At 44.4% G+C, this 18,171-nt stretch overlaps 1 protein-coding gene across 1 annotated transcript in view; it reads left to right on the top strand.

Annotated features, from left to right (window-relative positions):
• The first annotated feature begins 920 nt into the window (after positions 1 to 920).
• LOC124802762 (protein obstructor-E-like) overlaps positions 921 to 18,171 on the top strand; it is an 88,043-nt gene continuing 70,792 nt past the window's right edge. The window contains exon 1 of the mRNA XM_047263757.1: positions 921 to 1,039. Within this exon, the coding sequence (XP_047119713.1) occupies positions 991 to 1,039 (49 nt within the window). The 5' untranslated portion in view covers positions 921 to 990. The remainder of the gene's footprint in view (positions 1,040 to 18,171) is intronic.

The following is an 18,171-nucleotide window of genomic DNA, read 5'->3' as shown; positions in this document are numbered from 1 at the left end:
GGAACCGCGCAACCGCTACGGTCGCAGGTTCGAATCCTACCTCGGGCATGGATATGTGTGATGTCCTTAGGTTAGTTAGGTTTAAGTAGTTCTAAGTTCTAGGGGACTGATGACCTCAGATGTTAAGTCTAATAGTGCTCAGAGCCATTTGAACCAAAGTTAACATACTACGGCCTGACATCGCTTATGTGCCAGGAATAAAATCAGTGCTGGATCTTTTTGCACGAACAATGTAGAGTTCAAGTCCCAGCCCAGAACACAGTTTCAATCTGCCGAGGAAGTGCAATCTCTGATAGGTCGCGAACTGCCAAACTCCATAGTCCCGACTATCTATTTTGTCTCCCTGTCGTTCATGGAGGTCACAAACTCCACTTTTTAGGCAAAACTAATACATTGGTACTTCCCACAGAAATATTAGACATAAGCTTTCTATCTACCACGCGAATACCAGTCCTGTGCAAATTTTGCTTAACATTCCTTCACCAAGATCAGAATGCTGGTTTTTTGTTTTTTTACTGTCTCTAGAGCCGCAGTCTCTTCGAAAGAAGTAGTTGACATTTAAAATGTTAACACAAATGTCACCAGCCAGCGGATGGAATGTGAAGCCACAGCCTTCCTTCGACATACTTTTTTATCGTCTTCATTAGTATGAAAGATAGGTAATAGAAACGACTCGTCTTCGGCAATACGACTGTATTTTGTAACAGGCGTAGGAGCTGACTTGTAGGCGTAGTCATAAAGAAAGCCCCTCTACTGTCTGAAGGAGCCCTGTGGTCACCAGACGGTTCCACGAGCTGAGGTTGCGGGAAGAAAATAAAACACGTGGAGTGCGGAGACGTCCATGAATCACGGGATGAGAAGAGAAACGCACGTGCGGTACCTGTTAGCCTTCCCGGCCGCGGTTGGATAACGCAGCCAGCGCCCCTGGGGGAAGCTGCGTTAAGTAACCGCCGGCGCGCGCGGGAAAGACGGGTGACAGTCGCCGGCGAGATGTTCAGGCGGACGGTCGCGATCGTAGCCGTGGCGCTCGCCGCCCAGGGTAAGATGTCACGGCCCCCTGCAGTAGCGCTGCTGCGACTAACGGCCATTCTGCGACGCTTAGAGCACAAGCACTATTCCGTACTCCCTAAAGGCTAGCGCGACCAGCTATCGTATATTACACTACTTTTTTTTTAATTCTCCCGGCTCCGTTACTGACCGCTTGATCCTTACATATATTTCGCCAGTGTTCACTATTATAAATATGAATCCCGTGAATTACTAGGCCTATCGATAGTTGAAATTCCCTGACCGAGAGATCTCGAAAAGTTTTTCGTATGATAATCGATACGATTGTCGACGTTTAGTCATCTTCCTGTTCGTGTTTCTACGGAAAAAATACGGTTTGGCTTAAGGGAATGCTAGGAGCGGAGGAAAACTGACATAGCCTACGCGTCTAGAAGAGCCATGGTAGGGGGGATATTTACTTGCTTTTCGGCCAGTACTGGCGACTCACGGATGCGCTCACATCGTACCGATCTGCAGCTGCGGTATAAATAACACAAGGAAGTAACAAGGAGTCGCTAAAGTGGATTATAGAGACGTTCACTCGTTACATTATTTATTTCTCACGTACGTTTTCATTTGCGTCTAAAATGAATCAGTTTTCATCACATAATGTGCTCGCGCAGTGAAAACTGATATGTAAAAACCAATCATGCCCGTTTTTTTTACCCATTCAGATAAAAATGCGATGTAATTGTACAGTTGTCATTTATTGCAACTGAATCTCCCTTAAGGTCCCTTGAAATCATGGCCAGATGTTTGTCATCTGCCTAAAACCATGATCAAATGTTGGTCACCCTATTGAAAGCCCCTCCCCTCATATGAGCAACGGATCGCAGCAATCTGTCCGTAAATCGCACTCGTGTGTGTGCAGATTGCAGATCGATGAATCTCAGGCGACGTATCGTCTGTCTGGCTATATAGCTAGCTTGCAGCGACCCGTTTGTCTATTAAGTGAGGTTGCGTACGTGTGTTAAGTTTATCTATGGCCTCATGCAGTAAGGACTTTACGTTAGAGCTTGTAGAGCTATTCAGGGGACACGACAACTCTCAAGAGTGAAAGTCAAAGAAGGAGTCGTAACGTTAAGAAGGGATACAAATATATATACATCTACATTCTGAAAACCACTAGAAACGGATGAAAAAGCGTACTTTCGATGTATCACTTGTAAGGTCATCTTCCCGATGCATTCACACACGAAACCCGGGAAGAATGATCGTTTAAACTCCTTGGCGCGCGCTGTTAGTGCGTCTAACTATAGTTTTCGCGATCCGTAGGAACTTTATATTTCCACATTCGTCATTTGAAACTGGTTCTTAAAACTTGTTAAGTAGGCTTTTGCGGGGTAGTTTGCGACTGCCATTTCAGTATCTTCATGACGTCTTCCCATGGGTGAAACAAACCTGTGGCCATTCGTGCTATCCTTCCGCGTACAGCTTCAACATCCTCTATCAGTCTTATTTCGTATGGGTTCCAGTCACTTGAGCAATGTTCTAGGATGGGTAACACGTGTGTTTTGTAACCAGTCTCCTTTCTAGATTGATTTCCCAGTGTTGTATGAATGAACCGAAGCCAGCCAGCTTCTTTGTCTATGAGCTCCTTCACAGACCGTGGAGGCCCAAGGGATGCCTACCGGCCGCCGTGTCATCCTCTGACTTGCGGTATCATGGGGATGCGGTATGGTAGGGCATGTGGTGAGCACATCGCTCTCCCGGCCGTTTTGTCGACCTTTCAGGCCGTGAAGCCGCCAATGTTCCGTCAAGTAGCTCCTCAATTGGCATCACGAGGCTGAGTGCACCCCTAACAGTCCATCGAACAAGGAAAACTCTTGGCAGCACCGGGAATCGAACCCGGGTCCTCCACGTGTCAGCCATCATAGCTTAAATACTCGTTGTTAAGTTGTAAGACTAATAAATTGAGAAGAAACTGAGAAACTCAAGACAAACTGGAAGGATGTACTCAACGGATTGTCGTTAAAGAAAAATACGTTTTCTGTAAAAATGCGTACTGTCCCAAAGAAAAGCGTTCCAACATAACTTTAATGTATCTCAACTCCAGTTTCTTAATCAGTGACATAATGTGATTAGCTATCACCGCTGCTGAACATAGCAGTACGTTTACCACGGCAGGACTTCACGGCACATAGTCGTTCAAAATAATACTAATAGTTGAAGTTAATTGGTAAATCGTTCGTATGTGGTGGCGTCCAAGAGAGCGACCGACTGGCATCAATTAATTGTTCATATGTGGGGCCATTAGTACGTTTTGTTACTCGCATATTTTCTTCCCACGCAGTATTTGGTTCCAATTTGTTACTCTGATTGGATCTATCGTCAATGACCAGGAATAAAGAATTCGTTTAGCCATTATACTGTTCCCTTCCCCACATTTTTTGGTAGCCGACTAGGCCGAGTGCATAGTTTTCGTAATCTATTCTGTTCCTCTCAGACAGGGATGGGAAGAGTCTAGAACTACAAGAGAGCTCTGTTTTCGAGAGCTAAAAGAAATCAAACACACGCCCGAAAACCCAGAGCTCTTACACGAACAGCTTAGCTCAGGTGTGGTAAACAACGGCCCGCTAATCGTTTTTGTGCGATACGCCGGGACAGTCAGAATTTTTATGTACAATTTATATCTTTTCTGAAATACGAGGTTAACTAATGCTTGCAATTATTTTAAAAGGTGCAGCCGTCAGCCAAGCTCTCCTTTCACAGAGTTGTCCCCGAGCCAAAGCTATTGCCCGCCCCTGCCCTAGCTGATAGGAGTACCGTATGCTTCAGTCAAGCATTTGTCGGCAGCAGCAGTAAACTTCTCGATCTCTGATGTGTACGTAGTGTTCCTACGTCCATGTGGCATTTCATGCCATCTGCTGCGCGTTTTAAAAATAGTTCTATGTAAAGGACGTGCCATCCGTTTTTCGGATAATATTTTTTCCATAGGAAATTTAAAAAAAGCCTTAATAGTGTGACTTGTTTTCTTTAGTACACAGTCTTTCTCATCCGATGTAAGAAATCTGTAAAAATTCTGTGGGGTAATGTCAATGCAAATAATACACATGATTGATCCATTTTTTAAATATCTGTGGACATGACCCCAGAGGTCTGCGTTATGTCAGTGTCTAGTGTGGTCTACAGACGTGTTCAGATACCTCGTGGAGAGAAGTGTGACGTTTTGATAGTAAAACACATACTTTCGTATGTAATAAGTGGTGTGTGCCACCATCTGAACCCGGAAGATAGTTATATTACAGCGTACATTCCGTTAGAGTGTAAAAGATTCATTTTGAAAACAGTCTCTAGACTGGGCTTTATCCTCTGCCATGTATTTTCTCCGGGGACTGCCAGCCCAATAATGTAAGCATAAGAGTTTCTGCCTGACTTGGTGGATCAGGGAGAGATATAAGCTGGTGCAAATTTCAAAGCAGGCCGTGAGGCCTGATGGAAGGGTTCAGAAGGCAAGAGCATTGCTCACTAAAAGTAAACAGTCCAGGTGTAAGCTCGGGTCTGGCACACATTTGAAATGCAGGAAATTTAAGCCCAAAACTTCCAAAAGCATAAAGCTGAGATCGTGGCTGTAATTCTTTTTTGTTTGTGTGGTTTAGGTATGTCCTATCGATTCAGGAAATTTTAAGCTTGTTGGTCCGAGTTGGAGGACATAAAGTCAGGACACTGGAAGCTTGCTCTTGCTTCATCTGTCTTCGCTACTCTCAACGTGCTCATAACTTTCAGTGTCGGCTGCTGTGGCCGAGTGGTTCTAGGCGGTGCAGTCCAGAACCACGTGGCTGCTACGGTCACAGGTTCGAATCCTGCCTCGGGCATGGATGTGTGTGATGTCCTTAGGTTAGTTAGGTTTAAGCAGTTCTTAGTCTAGGGGACTGATGACCTCAGATGTTAAGTCCCATAGCGCTTAGAGCCATTTGAACCATAACTTGAAGCACTATTCAATACGACGCCAGCAGATCCACTAACGTGGATTTCAACGAAGAAAATCTGTTGAACAATAGAGCATTTTGTACTATAGTTCCCACTTTCCACCAAAATGTGTATGGTTCTACTTGTCACTGACTGATTCTCATAGATTCCACACACATGGTGATACTAACTTGACCGCCTAGGGCACGTTATCGTACTCATTTGCACCCTAACAGTGATGGGCATGGTGAATGGGATGCTGGGAGAAACAGGGCTCAAATCCTTGTCTGTTCATTCAGATTTGCGTTTTCTGTGGCTCCCAAAGTCGCTTCGGGTGGATGACGGTATGCTTCCTTGTCGGTTTCCTGCCTCTGAGTCGTCATCACTGTGAGCTCCGCCTGCAATGACCTCAGTACCCGCGGGGCGCCAAACTTCGCTTTTCCTCCTGCGCGGGGGGCAAGTGCATGCGAGTCAGAAAGAATAATTCGAAGTAGACTTTACAGTTTCGTCGTCGACAATATGAGGATCACTGGAGGGAATCAGTGGTGTAGTTCCAGCGTTCTTTCAACCATTTGCCTCGAGGAATTCAGGGAGACATATGAGAATCGGAATCCTCCAAAGCTCCTAATTCTAGTCCATTGGGTTAACAAACGCGCCACCCTGATCGGTATGTGATTTATTTTAGTTCCTAGTCAAAGTGTTTGCTGCTAAAAGGAAATGTTTCAGTCATTTCAGTCGTATTGCCAATTTCATTCTTCTCGAAATTATTTAGACGACCCGTGATTTTGGCTATGCTGCAAGCCATTGTCTTAAACACGACGGGAATAATATGTCAACTTAGTTGGACTCTCTTGCCATATTATTTAAATTACATGTAGAAGAATAAACGTACAACACTGGGCAAAACTAACGCGAAAAGCCATCCAAAGTCCATATCTTGACTGGTCAGTGTACCTAAGTGGTTGTCTTTCATTCCGTACCGTAAGTAGTAGTGTCATTTATCGACGGCAGTTTCACTTGTCGATGGTGGTATATACTGGTCAAGAAGATGGACACGTATTTGGAAAGCTAGTAAGGATGGAAGGAGGATAAAGGTTTTAAAGTTCCGTGGATGGTGAAGTAATTAGAAATGAAGCACAAGTCTATTTGAGTAAGGATGGAAACGAAGTCAGTCGTGTCCATTCACATCTACCATCTCCACATTTTGCCTTAAAAGACTTAGGGAACTCACAGAAAAATCTGGATGGTAGGATGGGTGTTTGAGCCACCGATACTTCGGACCACGAATCCAGCGCCTTATCACTGCATCACCTCGCTCGTTGGGGAGTGCGTTTTGTTCAATACCCGTTCGTCCAGCCCGATTAAGATTTTCCACAGTTTTCCTAATCATTCCAGGCATCGTTTCTTCGTGTCAATAGGAATACGTGTCCTGTCTCCAATAACGCTGGTGTTGACAGGATGTTAAACCACAACCTTCCTTCTTCCTTCTAGTGAAGCTTAAAATTAGTTATCAAGCGTTCATCTATTACAGAGCTCCTAGCATAAACCATGGACATGAAACATAAACTTTCGCTCGCGATGAAATCCCCTTTTCAATGGTTCGTAAGAGCATGTTACTAAATAGACTATAGCTTAGCGCATAGGATGTGCCGACCATCTTTCTCCCTGTCTCATCAGTGTCAGCAAGCTATTGTGTGCTGCAAATAAAACGACTAGGACGTGAGAGAATCTTCAGGAATGAAGTTTGCAAGTAGCATAAGGGGCAGGCGCGGAGTTAAATATCCCTGAGATACGAATTCCCGACATTACCTCTGGCTTCAGAGCTATGATGTGCTACTTCTGGAACCTTAGACATTCGCTGCGAAGTTTAAGCATTCCTATACGAAATCAGTATTACGTTTCTCTTGTTGTCCTCGGCTTCTGGTAAAGTTAACGTTACAATGAGTACGAAAATCGGCTTGAAATTTTCGACTTTTAATACAAAATTATAAATTCGATCCTAATAACTATGGACACGGTTTAAAAAGACAGATGTAATTTGCAGTATTAGAAAATATGATCGGGTCACATTTGACAGCTTTCACTGGGAAGGGCGTGATTTTGTGAACGTATTTATATAAACTAAGGGCAGCTAAAATGTGATACTTACTTGAAATCTTGTTCATTGAACTTCAACAGCACGTGGCGAAGATTAAAGAATATTACATCACACTTTCAACGTAAAATTATAGGAATTTACGAAACATTAATGCCATATAAATGATTCAATTTTAACAAAAAGGCTATCGCTATTACCATTATACAGAACCAATCCCATTTTTTCAGTGGTCAAGTGTCAGGCGATAATTTGGTACCCCTTTTCTGGAAGTTGCTAGTAACACTAGTTCACTTGTTGTAACTCTGGCTTCTTGAAATTATCGGATTCAGCGCTTTCGCCTGTGGGCATGAAATCTTTCCCGTAACATAGGCTCCGAGTCGCGGAGTGCCTCAGGGTTCTGTGCTACGACTTGCGCTCTACTCTATACACAACGACATACCCAAGAAAAGCAAGGTGCGAAATTTGTCTGTATGCCAATGATGTTGCTTTTTTCAAGCACTACCGCAACACAAATTACACTACTGGCCATTAAAATTGCTACACCACGAAGATGACGTGCTACAGACGCGAAATGTAACCGACAAGAAGAAGATGCTGTGATATGCAAATGATTAGCTTTTCAGAGCATTCACACAAGGTTGGCGCCGGTGGCGACACCTACAACATGCTGTCATGAGGAAAGTTTCCAACCGATTTCGCATACACAAACAGCAGTTGACCGGCGTTGCCTGGTGAAACGTTGTTCTGATTCCTCGTGTAAGGAGGAGAAATGCGTACCATCACGTTTTCGACTTTGATAAAGATCGGGTTATAGCCTATGGCGATTGCGGGTTATCGTATCGCGACATCGCTGCTCGCGTTGGTCGAGATCCAATGACTGTTAGCAGAATATGGAAAAGGTGGGTTCAGAAGGGTAATACGGAACTCCGTGCTAGATCCCAACGGCCTCGTATCACTAGCAGTCGAGATGACTGACATCTTATCCGCATGGCTGTAAAGGGTCGTGCAGCAACGTCTCGATCCCTGAGTCAACAGATGGGGACGTTTCCAAGACAACGACCATCTGCACGAACAGTTCGACGACGTTGGCAGCAGCCAGGACTATCAACTCGGAGACCATGGCTGCGGTTACCCCTGACGCTGCATCACAGATAGGAGCGCCTGCGATGGTGTACTCAACGACGAACCTGGGTCTACGAATGGCAAAACGTCATTTTATCGGATGAATCCAGGTTCTGTTTACAGCATCATGATGGTCGCATCCGTGTTTGGCGACATCGCGGTGAACGCACGTTGGAAGCGTGTATTCGTCATCGCCATACTGGCGTATCACCCGGCGTGATGATATTTGAGTGCCATTGGTTACACGTCTCGGTCACCTCTTGTTCGCATTGACGGCACTTTGAACAGTGGACGTTACATTTCAGATGTGTTACGACCTGTGGCTCTACCCTTCATTCGATCCCTGCAAAACCCTACAGGATAATGTACGACCGCATGTTGCAGGTCCTGTACGAGCGTTTCTGGATACAGAAAATGTTCGACTGCTGCCCAGACCAGTACATTGTCCAGATCTCTCACCAACTGAAAACGTCTGGTCAATGGTGGCGGAGCAACTGCCTCGTCACAATACGCCAGTCACTACTCTTGATGAACTGTAGTATCATGTTGAAGCTGCATGGGCAGCTGTACCTGTACACGCCATCCAAGCTCGGTTTGGCTCAATGCCCAGGCGTATCAAGGCCGTTATTACGGCCAGAGGTGGTTGTTCTGGGTACTGATTTCTCAGGGTCTAGGCGCCCAAATTGCGTGAAAATGTAATCATATGTCAGTTCTAGTATAATACATATGTCCAATGAATACCCGTTTATCATCTGCATTTTTTCTTGGTGTAGCAAATTTAATGGCCAGTAGTGTATATAGTCAGGGACCTCCAAAGACATGTGGACAAAATCTTCCAGGAAGGTGAAATAAACCACAACAAAAGCCAAGCACTTCTATTCACTATCAGACTCAAGCACCCAAACCGCCATATCACGATTGATTTCTTAAACTTGACTAAGTGTGGCTCAGTAGAATATTCTCGCCTCACCTTAGACAAGACGTATGGGTTTTTGAAACTGAAGGGGTACCTGACGACCAAAAGCTGACCACACATTTACGTCTGTACTCCACAAACCACCTTATGATGTGCGGCTGAGGGTTCTTCCAGTACCAATTACTTTGCCCTCCTTTCCTGTTTCATTCGCAAACGGCACGTGCGAAGAATGGTTGTCGATAAACCTCCGAGTTTCTGTGGCTTTTCTCGTTGTGGTCATTTTACGAAGCCTTTGTGCGAAGAAGTATTATGTTTCCCGATTGATCCCGGAAAGAACTCTCTTGTAATTCCGGTAGTAAACCGTTTTGTGATGCACAGCGTCTGTCTTGCAGCGTCCGCCACTGCGGTTTGTTGATCATCTCCGTATCGCTCTGGCGCGGACTAAGCGATCGTGTGATGAAGCGCTTTGCTTTTCGTTGGATCTTATCTAGTTCTTCAGTTAATCCAAAATGGCAAGCGTTTTAGACTGATGAGTAATACTTAAGGCGGGATGTAACGGAAAATGTAAACATTTACTTAAAAAATCATTACAGCCATATTTATTAATGTTGTTGTTGTTGTCTTCAGTCCTGAGACTGGTTTGATGCAGCTCTCCATGCTACTCTATCCTGTGCAAGCTTCTTCATCTCCCAGTACCTACTGCTACCTACATCCTTTTGAATCTGCTTAGTGTATTCATTCTTGGTCTCCCTCTACGATTTTTACCCTCCACGCTGCCCTCCAATGCTAAATTTATGATCCCTTGATGCCTCAGAACATATCCTACCAACCGGTCCCTCCTTCTTGTCAAGTTGTGCCACAAACTCCTCTTCTCCCCAATTCTGTTCAAAACCTTCTCATTAGTTATGTGATCTACCCATCTAATCTTCAGCATTCTTCTGTAGCACCACATTTCGAAAGCTTCTATTCTCTTCTTGTTCAAACTATTTATCGTCCATGTTTCACTTCCATACATGGCTACACTCCATACAAATACTTTCAGAAACGACTTCCTGACACTTAAATCTATACTCGATGTTAACAAATTTCTCTTCTTCAGAAACGCATTCCTTGCCATTGCCAGTCCACATTTTATATCCTCTCTACTTCGACCATCATCAGTTATTTTGCTCCCCAAATAGCAAAACTCCTTTACTACTTTAAGTGTCTCATTTCCTAATCTAATTCCTTCAGCATCACCCGACTTAATTCGACTACATTTCATTATCCTCGTTTTGCTTTTGTTGATGTTCATCTTATATCCTCCTTTCAAGACACTGTCCATTCCGTTCAACCGCTCTTCCAAGTCCTTTGCTGTCTCTGACAGAATTATAATGTCATCGGCGAACCTCAACGTTTTTATTTCTTCTCCAAGGACTTTAATACCTACGCCGAATATTTCTTGTTTCCTTTACTGCTTGCTCAATATATACACTCCTGGAAATTGAAATAAGAACACCGTGAATTCATTGTCCCAGGAAGGGGAAACTTTATTGACACATTCCTGGGGTCAGATACATCACATGATCACACTGACAGAACCACAGGCACATAGACACAGGCAACAGAGCATGCACAATGTCGGCACTAGTACAGTGTATATCCACCTTTCGCAGCAATGCAGGCTGCTATTCTCCCATGGAGACGATCGTAGAGATGCTGGATGTAGTCCTGTGGAACGGCTTGCCATGCCATTTCCACCTGGCGCCTCAGCTGGACCAGCGTTCGTGCTGGACGTGCAGACCGCGTGAGACGACGCTTCATCCAGTCCCAAACATGCTCAATGGGGGACAGATCCGGAGATCTTGCTGGCCAGGGTAGTTGACTTACACCTTCTAGAGCACGTTGGGTGGCACGGGATACATGCGGACGTGCATTGTCCTGTTGGAACAGCAAGTTCCCTTGCCGGTCTAGGAATGGTAGAACGATGGGTTCGATGACGGTTTGGATGTACCGTGCACTATTCAGTGTCCCCTCGACGATCACCAGTGGTGTACGGCCAGTGTAGGAGATCGCTCCCCACACCATGATGCCGGGTGTTGGCCCTGTGTGCCTCGGTCGTATGCAGTCCTGATTGTGGCGCTCACCTGCACGGCGCCAAACACGCATACGACCATCATTGGCACCAAGGCAGAAGCGACTCTCATCGCTGAAGACGACACGTCTCCATTTGTCCCTCCATTCACGCCTGTCGCGACACCACTGGAGGCGGGCTGTACGATGTTGGGGCGTGAGCGGAAGACGGCCTAACGGTGTGCGGGACCGTAGCCCAGCTTCATGGAGACGGTTGCGAATGGTCCTCGCCGATACCCCAGGAGCAACAGTGTCCCTAATTTGCTGGGAAGTGGCGGTGCGGTCCCCTACGGCACTGCGTAGGATCCTACGGTCTTGGCGTGCATCCGTGCGTCGCTGCGGTCCGGTCCCAGGTCGACGGGCACGTGCACCTTCCGCCGACCACTGGCGACAACATCGATGTACTGTGGAGACCTCACGCCCCACGTGTTGAGCAATTCGGCGGTACGTCCACCCGGCCTCCCGCATGCCCACTATACGCCCTCGCTCAAAGTCCGTCAACTGCACATACGGTTCACGTACACGCTGTCGCGGCATGCTACCAGTGTTAAAGACTGCGATGGAGCTCCGTATGCCACGGCAAACTGGCTGACACTGACGGCGGCGCCGGCCGCGGTGGTCTCGCGGTTGAGGCGCTCAGTCCGGAACCGCGCGACTGCTACGGTCGCAGGTTCGAATCCTGCCTCGGGCATGGATGTGTGTGATGTCCTTAGGTCAGTTAGGTTTAAGTAGTTCTAAGTTCTAGGGGACTGATGACCTCAGAAGTTAAGTCCCATAGTGCTCAGAGCCATTTGAACCATTTTGAACTGATGGCGGCGGTGCACAAATGCTGCGCAGCTAGCGCCATTCGACGGCCAACACCGCGGTTCCTGGTGTGTCCGCTGTGCCGTGCGTGTGATCATTGCTTGTACAGCCCTCTCGCAGTGTCCGGAGCAAGTATGGTGGGTCTGACACACCGGTGTCAATGTGTTCCTTTTTCCATTTCCAGGAGTGTAGATTGAATAATGTACAAATCTAAAATATTGCATGAGTAAAGCAAAAGAGCTGCGTTTTAAGGAATAATATAATAAAACATGCAGAATTAAAATTTTGCCAGAAATCTGAATTTTTAATTATTTTATTGTCTTTTTTATAAAAAAGCCATAACTCAAATTCTAATTATGCAATTAATCTGAAAATTTTATTGTAGTGTCCTCAGAAGGTTGTAAGATCTCTGAACTACAGTTATTATTTTGTGGTAAAAATTGTAGCATTAACACAGTCTTTAATTTTGCACATCCAAAATCAACTTTTCTTTCTACGTACAATCATCTAAAAAACAGAATGTAATTGCAGGATCTCGTATCTTTTATTTCCAGGGATAAAGCTACACGTTGCGAACAATTCCTGAAAATTTCATAGGATTAGCGCATATACACTGAGAAAATGCTATCAATAACGTAAAATACGTGAAACAGGGAAAATGAGATTCAAAGATTTTCTTCTCATACTTCTACATGTAATAAGCTTACCTCAGTTTTAAAATCTTCCATATGATACTCCACATCTTCCAGGTTTCTCTTCTCTCCTCCTCGAATCTGCCTGGCCTGTATTTGCAGGTAAGACGCCGATCTGTTAGCTTTCTTGACTCTAGTCTCGTCGATGGTGTAAAATACTCCTGTTGTAAACACATCAGGATCTATACCATCTCTCTTCAGCACTTCAATTCTGCCATTATTTCCGTTATTGTAACATAAAACTGCATCATAGGCACCTATTCTGAGTACTTCAGGCCCACAGAATGTCCTTTTTGAGCATCTAATCCAAATTAAATTACTGAGGCTTTCATTTGCATTTTGTGTCTTTCCGTGAAGACACTTCCTCAATAAATCAGGGTTTGCAGGAAACCTGAATGTGGACAATTGTATTCATAACAGGTTCTGGTAATCAGTGTTTATGTGAATACGTCTCATTTCGCTTGTTGAAATTACACCAATCGTTTTTCGGACACAGAGTGTTCATTAGTGTTTGGTCAAAGGACAGTTGGTGGGAAAAAATTGCCCGCATAGCACACGTCATTGCCTCTGTGTGTGTGTTTTTCCTGATAGCTATCCCATAAAATAACTGAAGAGATTCAGTTTCTTTCAGAGTAAGTCTGCCTTTTCCTTCTAGTGGTTTTCCATCCTGAAGTACTTCACCTTTCTTCTCTTTCAGTAAGCGACGAAGCCTACTACCAAGCCTCTTTTGGATGTGTCCAACACATTCCAACTTTTCTATTGTTGTATTGTACGGTTTTGTATCTGTTACAGCTTTGAACCAAGAGGAGTCCCCCTCACTAAGGTATTTAGTGTATCTAACACCGTATTGGTCCTCAGATCTGGATGAACATCCTCCAGCAGCCTCCATGCCCCCACTTGAGCAACTATAATTTTTAGAGCACGCTACTGTATGCTTCCCTTGCCACAGTTTCCCACTGTCTTCATTGTTGAACTTTTTTGCTGCACACTGGTGGCAGTATTTAGACATAATTTCTACATCTAAATCTTTACCTGAGTCAAAATCAGTAACAGATGCAACAGAGATGTGTGATCATCGTATGGGAAAATTTCACCTGCTTCAAAAATGTTAAATTAACTCTGCTTCTAATTACAATTAAAAGCAATTTTTATACGCTTAGCGACGTTATAGAAGTCTATATCATGCACGAATTACAAATTTATTACGGGATAATTGTAGGAAATAGAAATTCTAAAGTGATTTCGTATTTCACCGGAGACCACATCGCTGTTGTGGTTGGCTGCAGACAACGTCACTATTCTCACCCTTAAACGTCAGATGCCAAATAATTTTAATTGCAATATATTTGTATAAAAGTGACGAAGGTATGTAATGTGCACTTTAAGCGTGGCGCTTAAAGCAACGTTTACCATTTCAGCCCGTAAGCCGCCGAAATTTTGTCCGAGTTACTGGTGACCTGCCTGGGACCTCGCGCCTTTAGGGCCCACGGAGTGGTGGAAGCACGTGCGGGCTTTGGCGGTCAGCTCCTGGACGCGTCCAGAGTCTTCCATAACGGGTTCCGTGTCGGCTTAACGTCAAGGACAGGTCAAGAGACGGCCGTACGGGAGAAATCAGCAGTTACGACCCGCGCCCTCGCCCACACGACTTTCACCCGGCTGTTTCGACACTCGGCTCGTCTTCATTTACATACATCTGCCTTGCACCAGCCTCCCCTGTCGCGCCTGTCGCTGTCACACTTGTCTGCTTCCTGGAAAATCAACACAGATCCGAATCTTCTATTCGGTCTTCCTTTTTATTGCTACGGTTCAAGTCCTACTTCATTCATGGCTTTAAAAACTGAATTAGAGTGATTAAGAGCCACCATGGACATCTTTCTCATACGAGGTCAGTACTTATAGCACCATCCACGTCGTTTTGTATAGTCTTCCTGGCGTAATAATCTAGGCTTCCGTAACTTTTAGTATTTCAAACACGGCGTGCAGCTACTCCATTTTCAGATCGTTGGTCCATACAGAAATGAACAACTGCGTAAAATAACTTGTAGAAAGGCCTCCTCTTCACCTTCATATATACTCCACAAGCCACCTTACGGAGTGTATCGGAGAGAACTTCTGGTAACGCTATATGTCCCCCACTTTCCTGTTCCGTTCGGGGATAACGCGTGGGAAGAACAGTTGTCGATAAACCTCCCTATGAGCTCCAGTTTCTCTGATTTTCTCGTTGTGGCGATTTCGTGAGATCTATGTGGGAGGAAGTAATATGCTGCCCAATTCTTCTTCGACGTACGTTCAAATGGCTCCAAACGCTATGGGACTTAACATCTGAGGTCATCAGTCCCCTACACTTAGAACTACTTAAACCTAACTAACCTTCGGACATCACACACATCCGTGCCCGAGGCAGGATTCGAACCTGTGACCGTAGCAGCAGCGCGGTTCCGGACTGAAGTGCCTAGAACCGCTCCGCCACAGCGGCCGGCTTTAACGTACGCTATCGGAATTCACCTCTCCGTGGTACACAACTCCACACCACTGGAGTTTGTTGGCAAACACCGTAACGCTCCCTCGCTTACTAAACGAACCCTTGATAAAACACGCCGCTCTTCGTTACATATCCACTGATTCTTCCATTAAACGTGCTAAGGATCTCAGACTGATGAACAATACTCAAGAATCGCTCTATCAAATATTTAGCAGACCATGTCTTTCGTTAATGAATTATTTCTAAAAATGGTTCAAATGGCTCTGAGCACTATGGGACTTAACTTCTGAAGTCATCAGTCCCCTAGAACTTAGAGCTACTTAAGCCTGACTAACCTAAGGACATCACACACATCTATGCCCTAGGCAGGATTCGAACCTGCGACCGTAGCGGTCGCGCGGTTCCAGACTGAAGCGCCTAGAACCGCTCGGCCACAACGACCAGCAAATTATTTCCATTCAGTTATTCTTCCAATGAATCTCAGTCTGGTACCCGTTTTCCCACATTTAGTTTCATGTAGTCATACCTCTTTAATTCACTTCGGGCGGTTACTTCTTAATGTTTTTCGGTAGTTACTGTTTTCAGTGATTTATCTCTAAGAGTGTACCTGAACAGTAATGGGTCACAGCGGCAATTTAAGCGCAGTTAAGTTACACTTATTTACAGATTATCTGCCAGGAAGTTACATTTATTTACGTTCAGGGTCAATTGGCAGTCTCTCCATCTGCACCTTGTATCATATAAAAGTCCTCTTTTGAGCACGCCCCATTTTATGGACCAATGAAGAATTTTTAATACTCAACCGCTATCCTGGAACCCCACTCCAGTTGCAGGTTGCCTATCTATGGCAAACATAGGCGAATAACTGATTTTCAGTATTTTTCGTAATTATTGATAGAATTTAAAATTTAAAATGCTGTCATAATCTACTCATTAAGAGGTATAATCCTGTGTTCAAAGTTTAACATAATGAGACAAGTATTACTGTTAGAAACTGTGTAATTGTCTTGCGGCAGCATAACTGACGGCGCGCATATACACGGATTTTATTTATGCTGTATTTGAAACTGAGAGCACTTCCAACAACCTTTACACATAATATCAAACCTTTGTAATTCTTCTTCTCGCCGGCCGTTGTGGCCGAGCGATTCTAGGCGCTTTGGTTCGGAACCGCGTGACCGCTACGGTCGCAGGTTCGAGTCTTGCCTGGGGCATGGATGTGTGTGATGTCCTTAGGTTAGTTAGGTTTAAGTAGATCTACGTTCTAGTGGACCGATGACCTCAGATGCTAAGTCCCATAGTGCTCAGAGCCATTTGAACCATTTTTGATACTTCTTCTCGCTGACATCCCCCACAATATGATGAAAGGAAGAAAGTTTATCGCTTACTACATTTTCGCTGTCACGCAGTCAAGCTTCAGGATAAATCATGTTTGAATTTATTCCTTATTTATTCTAGTCGCAACACTGTTTGCAGACAGTATCCACATATATCACTGAATGTACCTGCAACATTATATTATTGTACGACACATAGTTAAGGAAATATAACGTCATCAAAATTTAGATACATGAAGAACTTGCTGTTGCTTAAAACGGCGCGCGGTAAAAATTTAAAATCACGCAAGATGTTTTAATTTATCACTTCTTTAACAATCACTTTGCAGAAGGCATCTTCACATATCACTAAATGAACCTCCGAAAGTATATCACTATACGACACATAGTTCAAGAGATATGACGTCATAAACATTGAGATGCGTGAAAAACTTGCTTTTGCTTAAAATGCAGACAAAGTATCTAAGCCATATTTATCCAGTGTTTCATAATGAGTGCATTTAGCGACTTCCAACAACTTTAAGCATAACTTCCTACTTCTGATAAACTTTTTCTCGGTTACATTGCTTAAAGTCGAATATTCCAAACGTTAACTCATTTATAAGGTAAATACAAACATGCGGGGCTCGGACTCCAGTGTACGAGTATTAGGGATTGTTTCTGTTACTACCCACTTCTTCCACCTCTGCCGAGCAACTGTCACTGTGAAAAATTACACGTTTCGCAACGCTTCGGAGTCAACGTCAGACAGTAGTTCCTCCTATTGTTTCCTGGGTAGTCAGATCGAAGGTCGGAGGAAGGCAACGGCATACCCCCTTTAATCGGACCCTGGCTAGTAAAGCACTGTAGTAGCGAAACCAATCTCCAGACTGCTGACAACTTTAAATAAAAATAGCAAAGTAGCTAGGTCGCTTATTTAAATACGCTTTACGTTCACGAAATTCCTCCTCCAGTTAGTGGACCATTGAATGTTGCACGTACACGGAAGCTTGCAAAACCGAAAGGCAACCACATTAATTCACTGAGAGCGAATATTTTCCGGCCGCAATGCACTAAGTGTGAGAACTATCTTATTCGTTGTTAGTTTCCCGTGATAATTTCTGCAATGCTCTGGTGCCGAGGAAGATTTAAACTGGTTTACTGATGGCCACGTGGACCACAGCCGTATCTCTCATGACATCTTCGCATGTATTTCCACTAGTCTGCCATTAAAAACATCTCATTGACATTTCTTTGTGTACAACGCTTGAGGAAAAATTGTAGACCAATGACGGACGCATCGGAAGGTAATGAAATTTATAGCAAGTATTAAAATCAGAGATGTAATTAAGCGATTGTTCTCTGACTGCTACAATCAAATCCCTGCCAAAGTCAAGCTATCATTAATTGTAATCTGAGGTCTAGAGTCATCGAAATAAAGAGATACACAATGGATTCTATTGCACTATGTCCCATGCAACTTTTGTCCCACAAACGTTTTAGCTCCTATCATACTTTCGGAGTTATTCTTGGTGGCAATAGTTAGTGACTCACCCTGTATAACTACCTTTGTCCTACTGGGACTCGTTTCTGAGTTTGAGCGGCACGCACATTGTTTAGTTACTTTTATAATATACAGGTCGATTACAATTCAAGTTAAACTTTCGAAACGC

The sequence above is a fragment of the Schistocerca piceifrons genome, chromosome 1, assembly GCF_021461385.2.
Source record: "Schistocerca piceifrons isolate TAMUIC-IGC-003096 chromosome 1, iqSchPice1.1, whole genome shotgun sequence".
NCBI lineage: Eukaryota > Metazoa > Arthropoda > Insecta > Orthoptera > Acrididae > Schistocerca > Schistocerca piceifrons.
The sequence above is the reverse complement of the archived record's forward strand: the minus strand, read 5'-3'. Positions and strand labels throughout refer to the sequence as shown.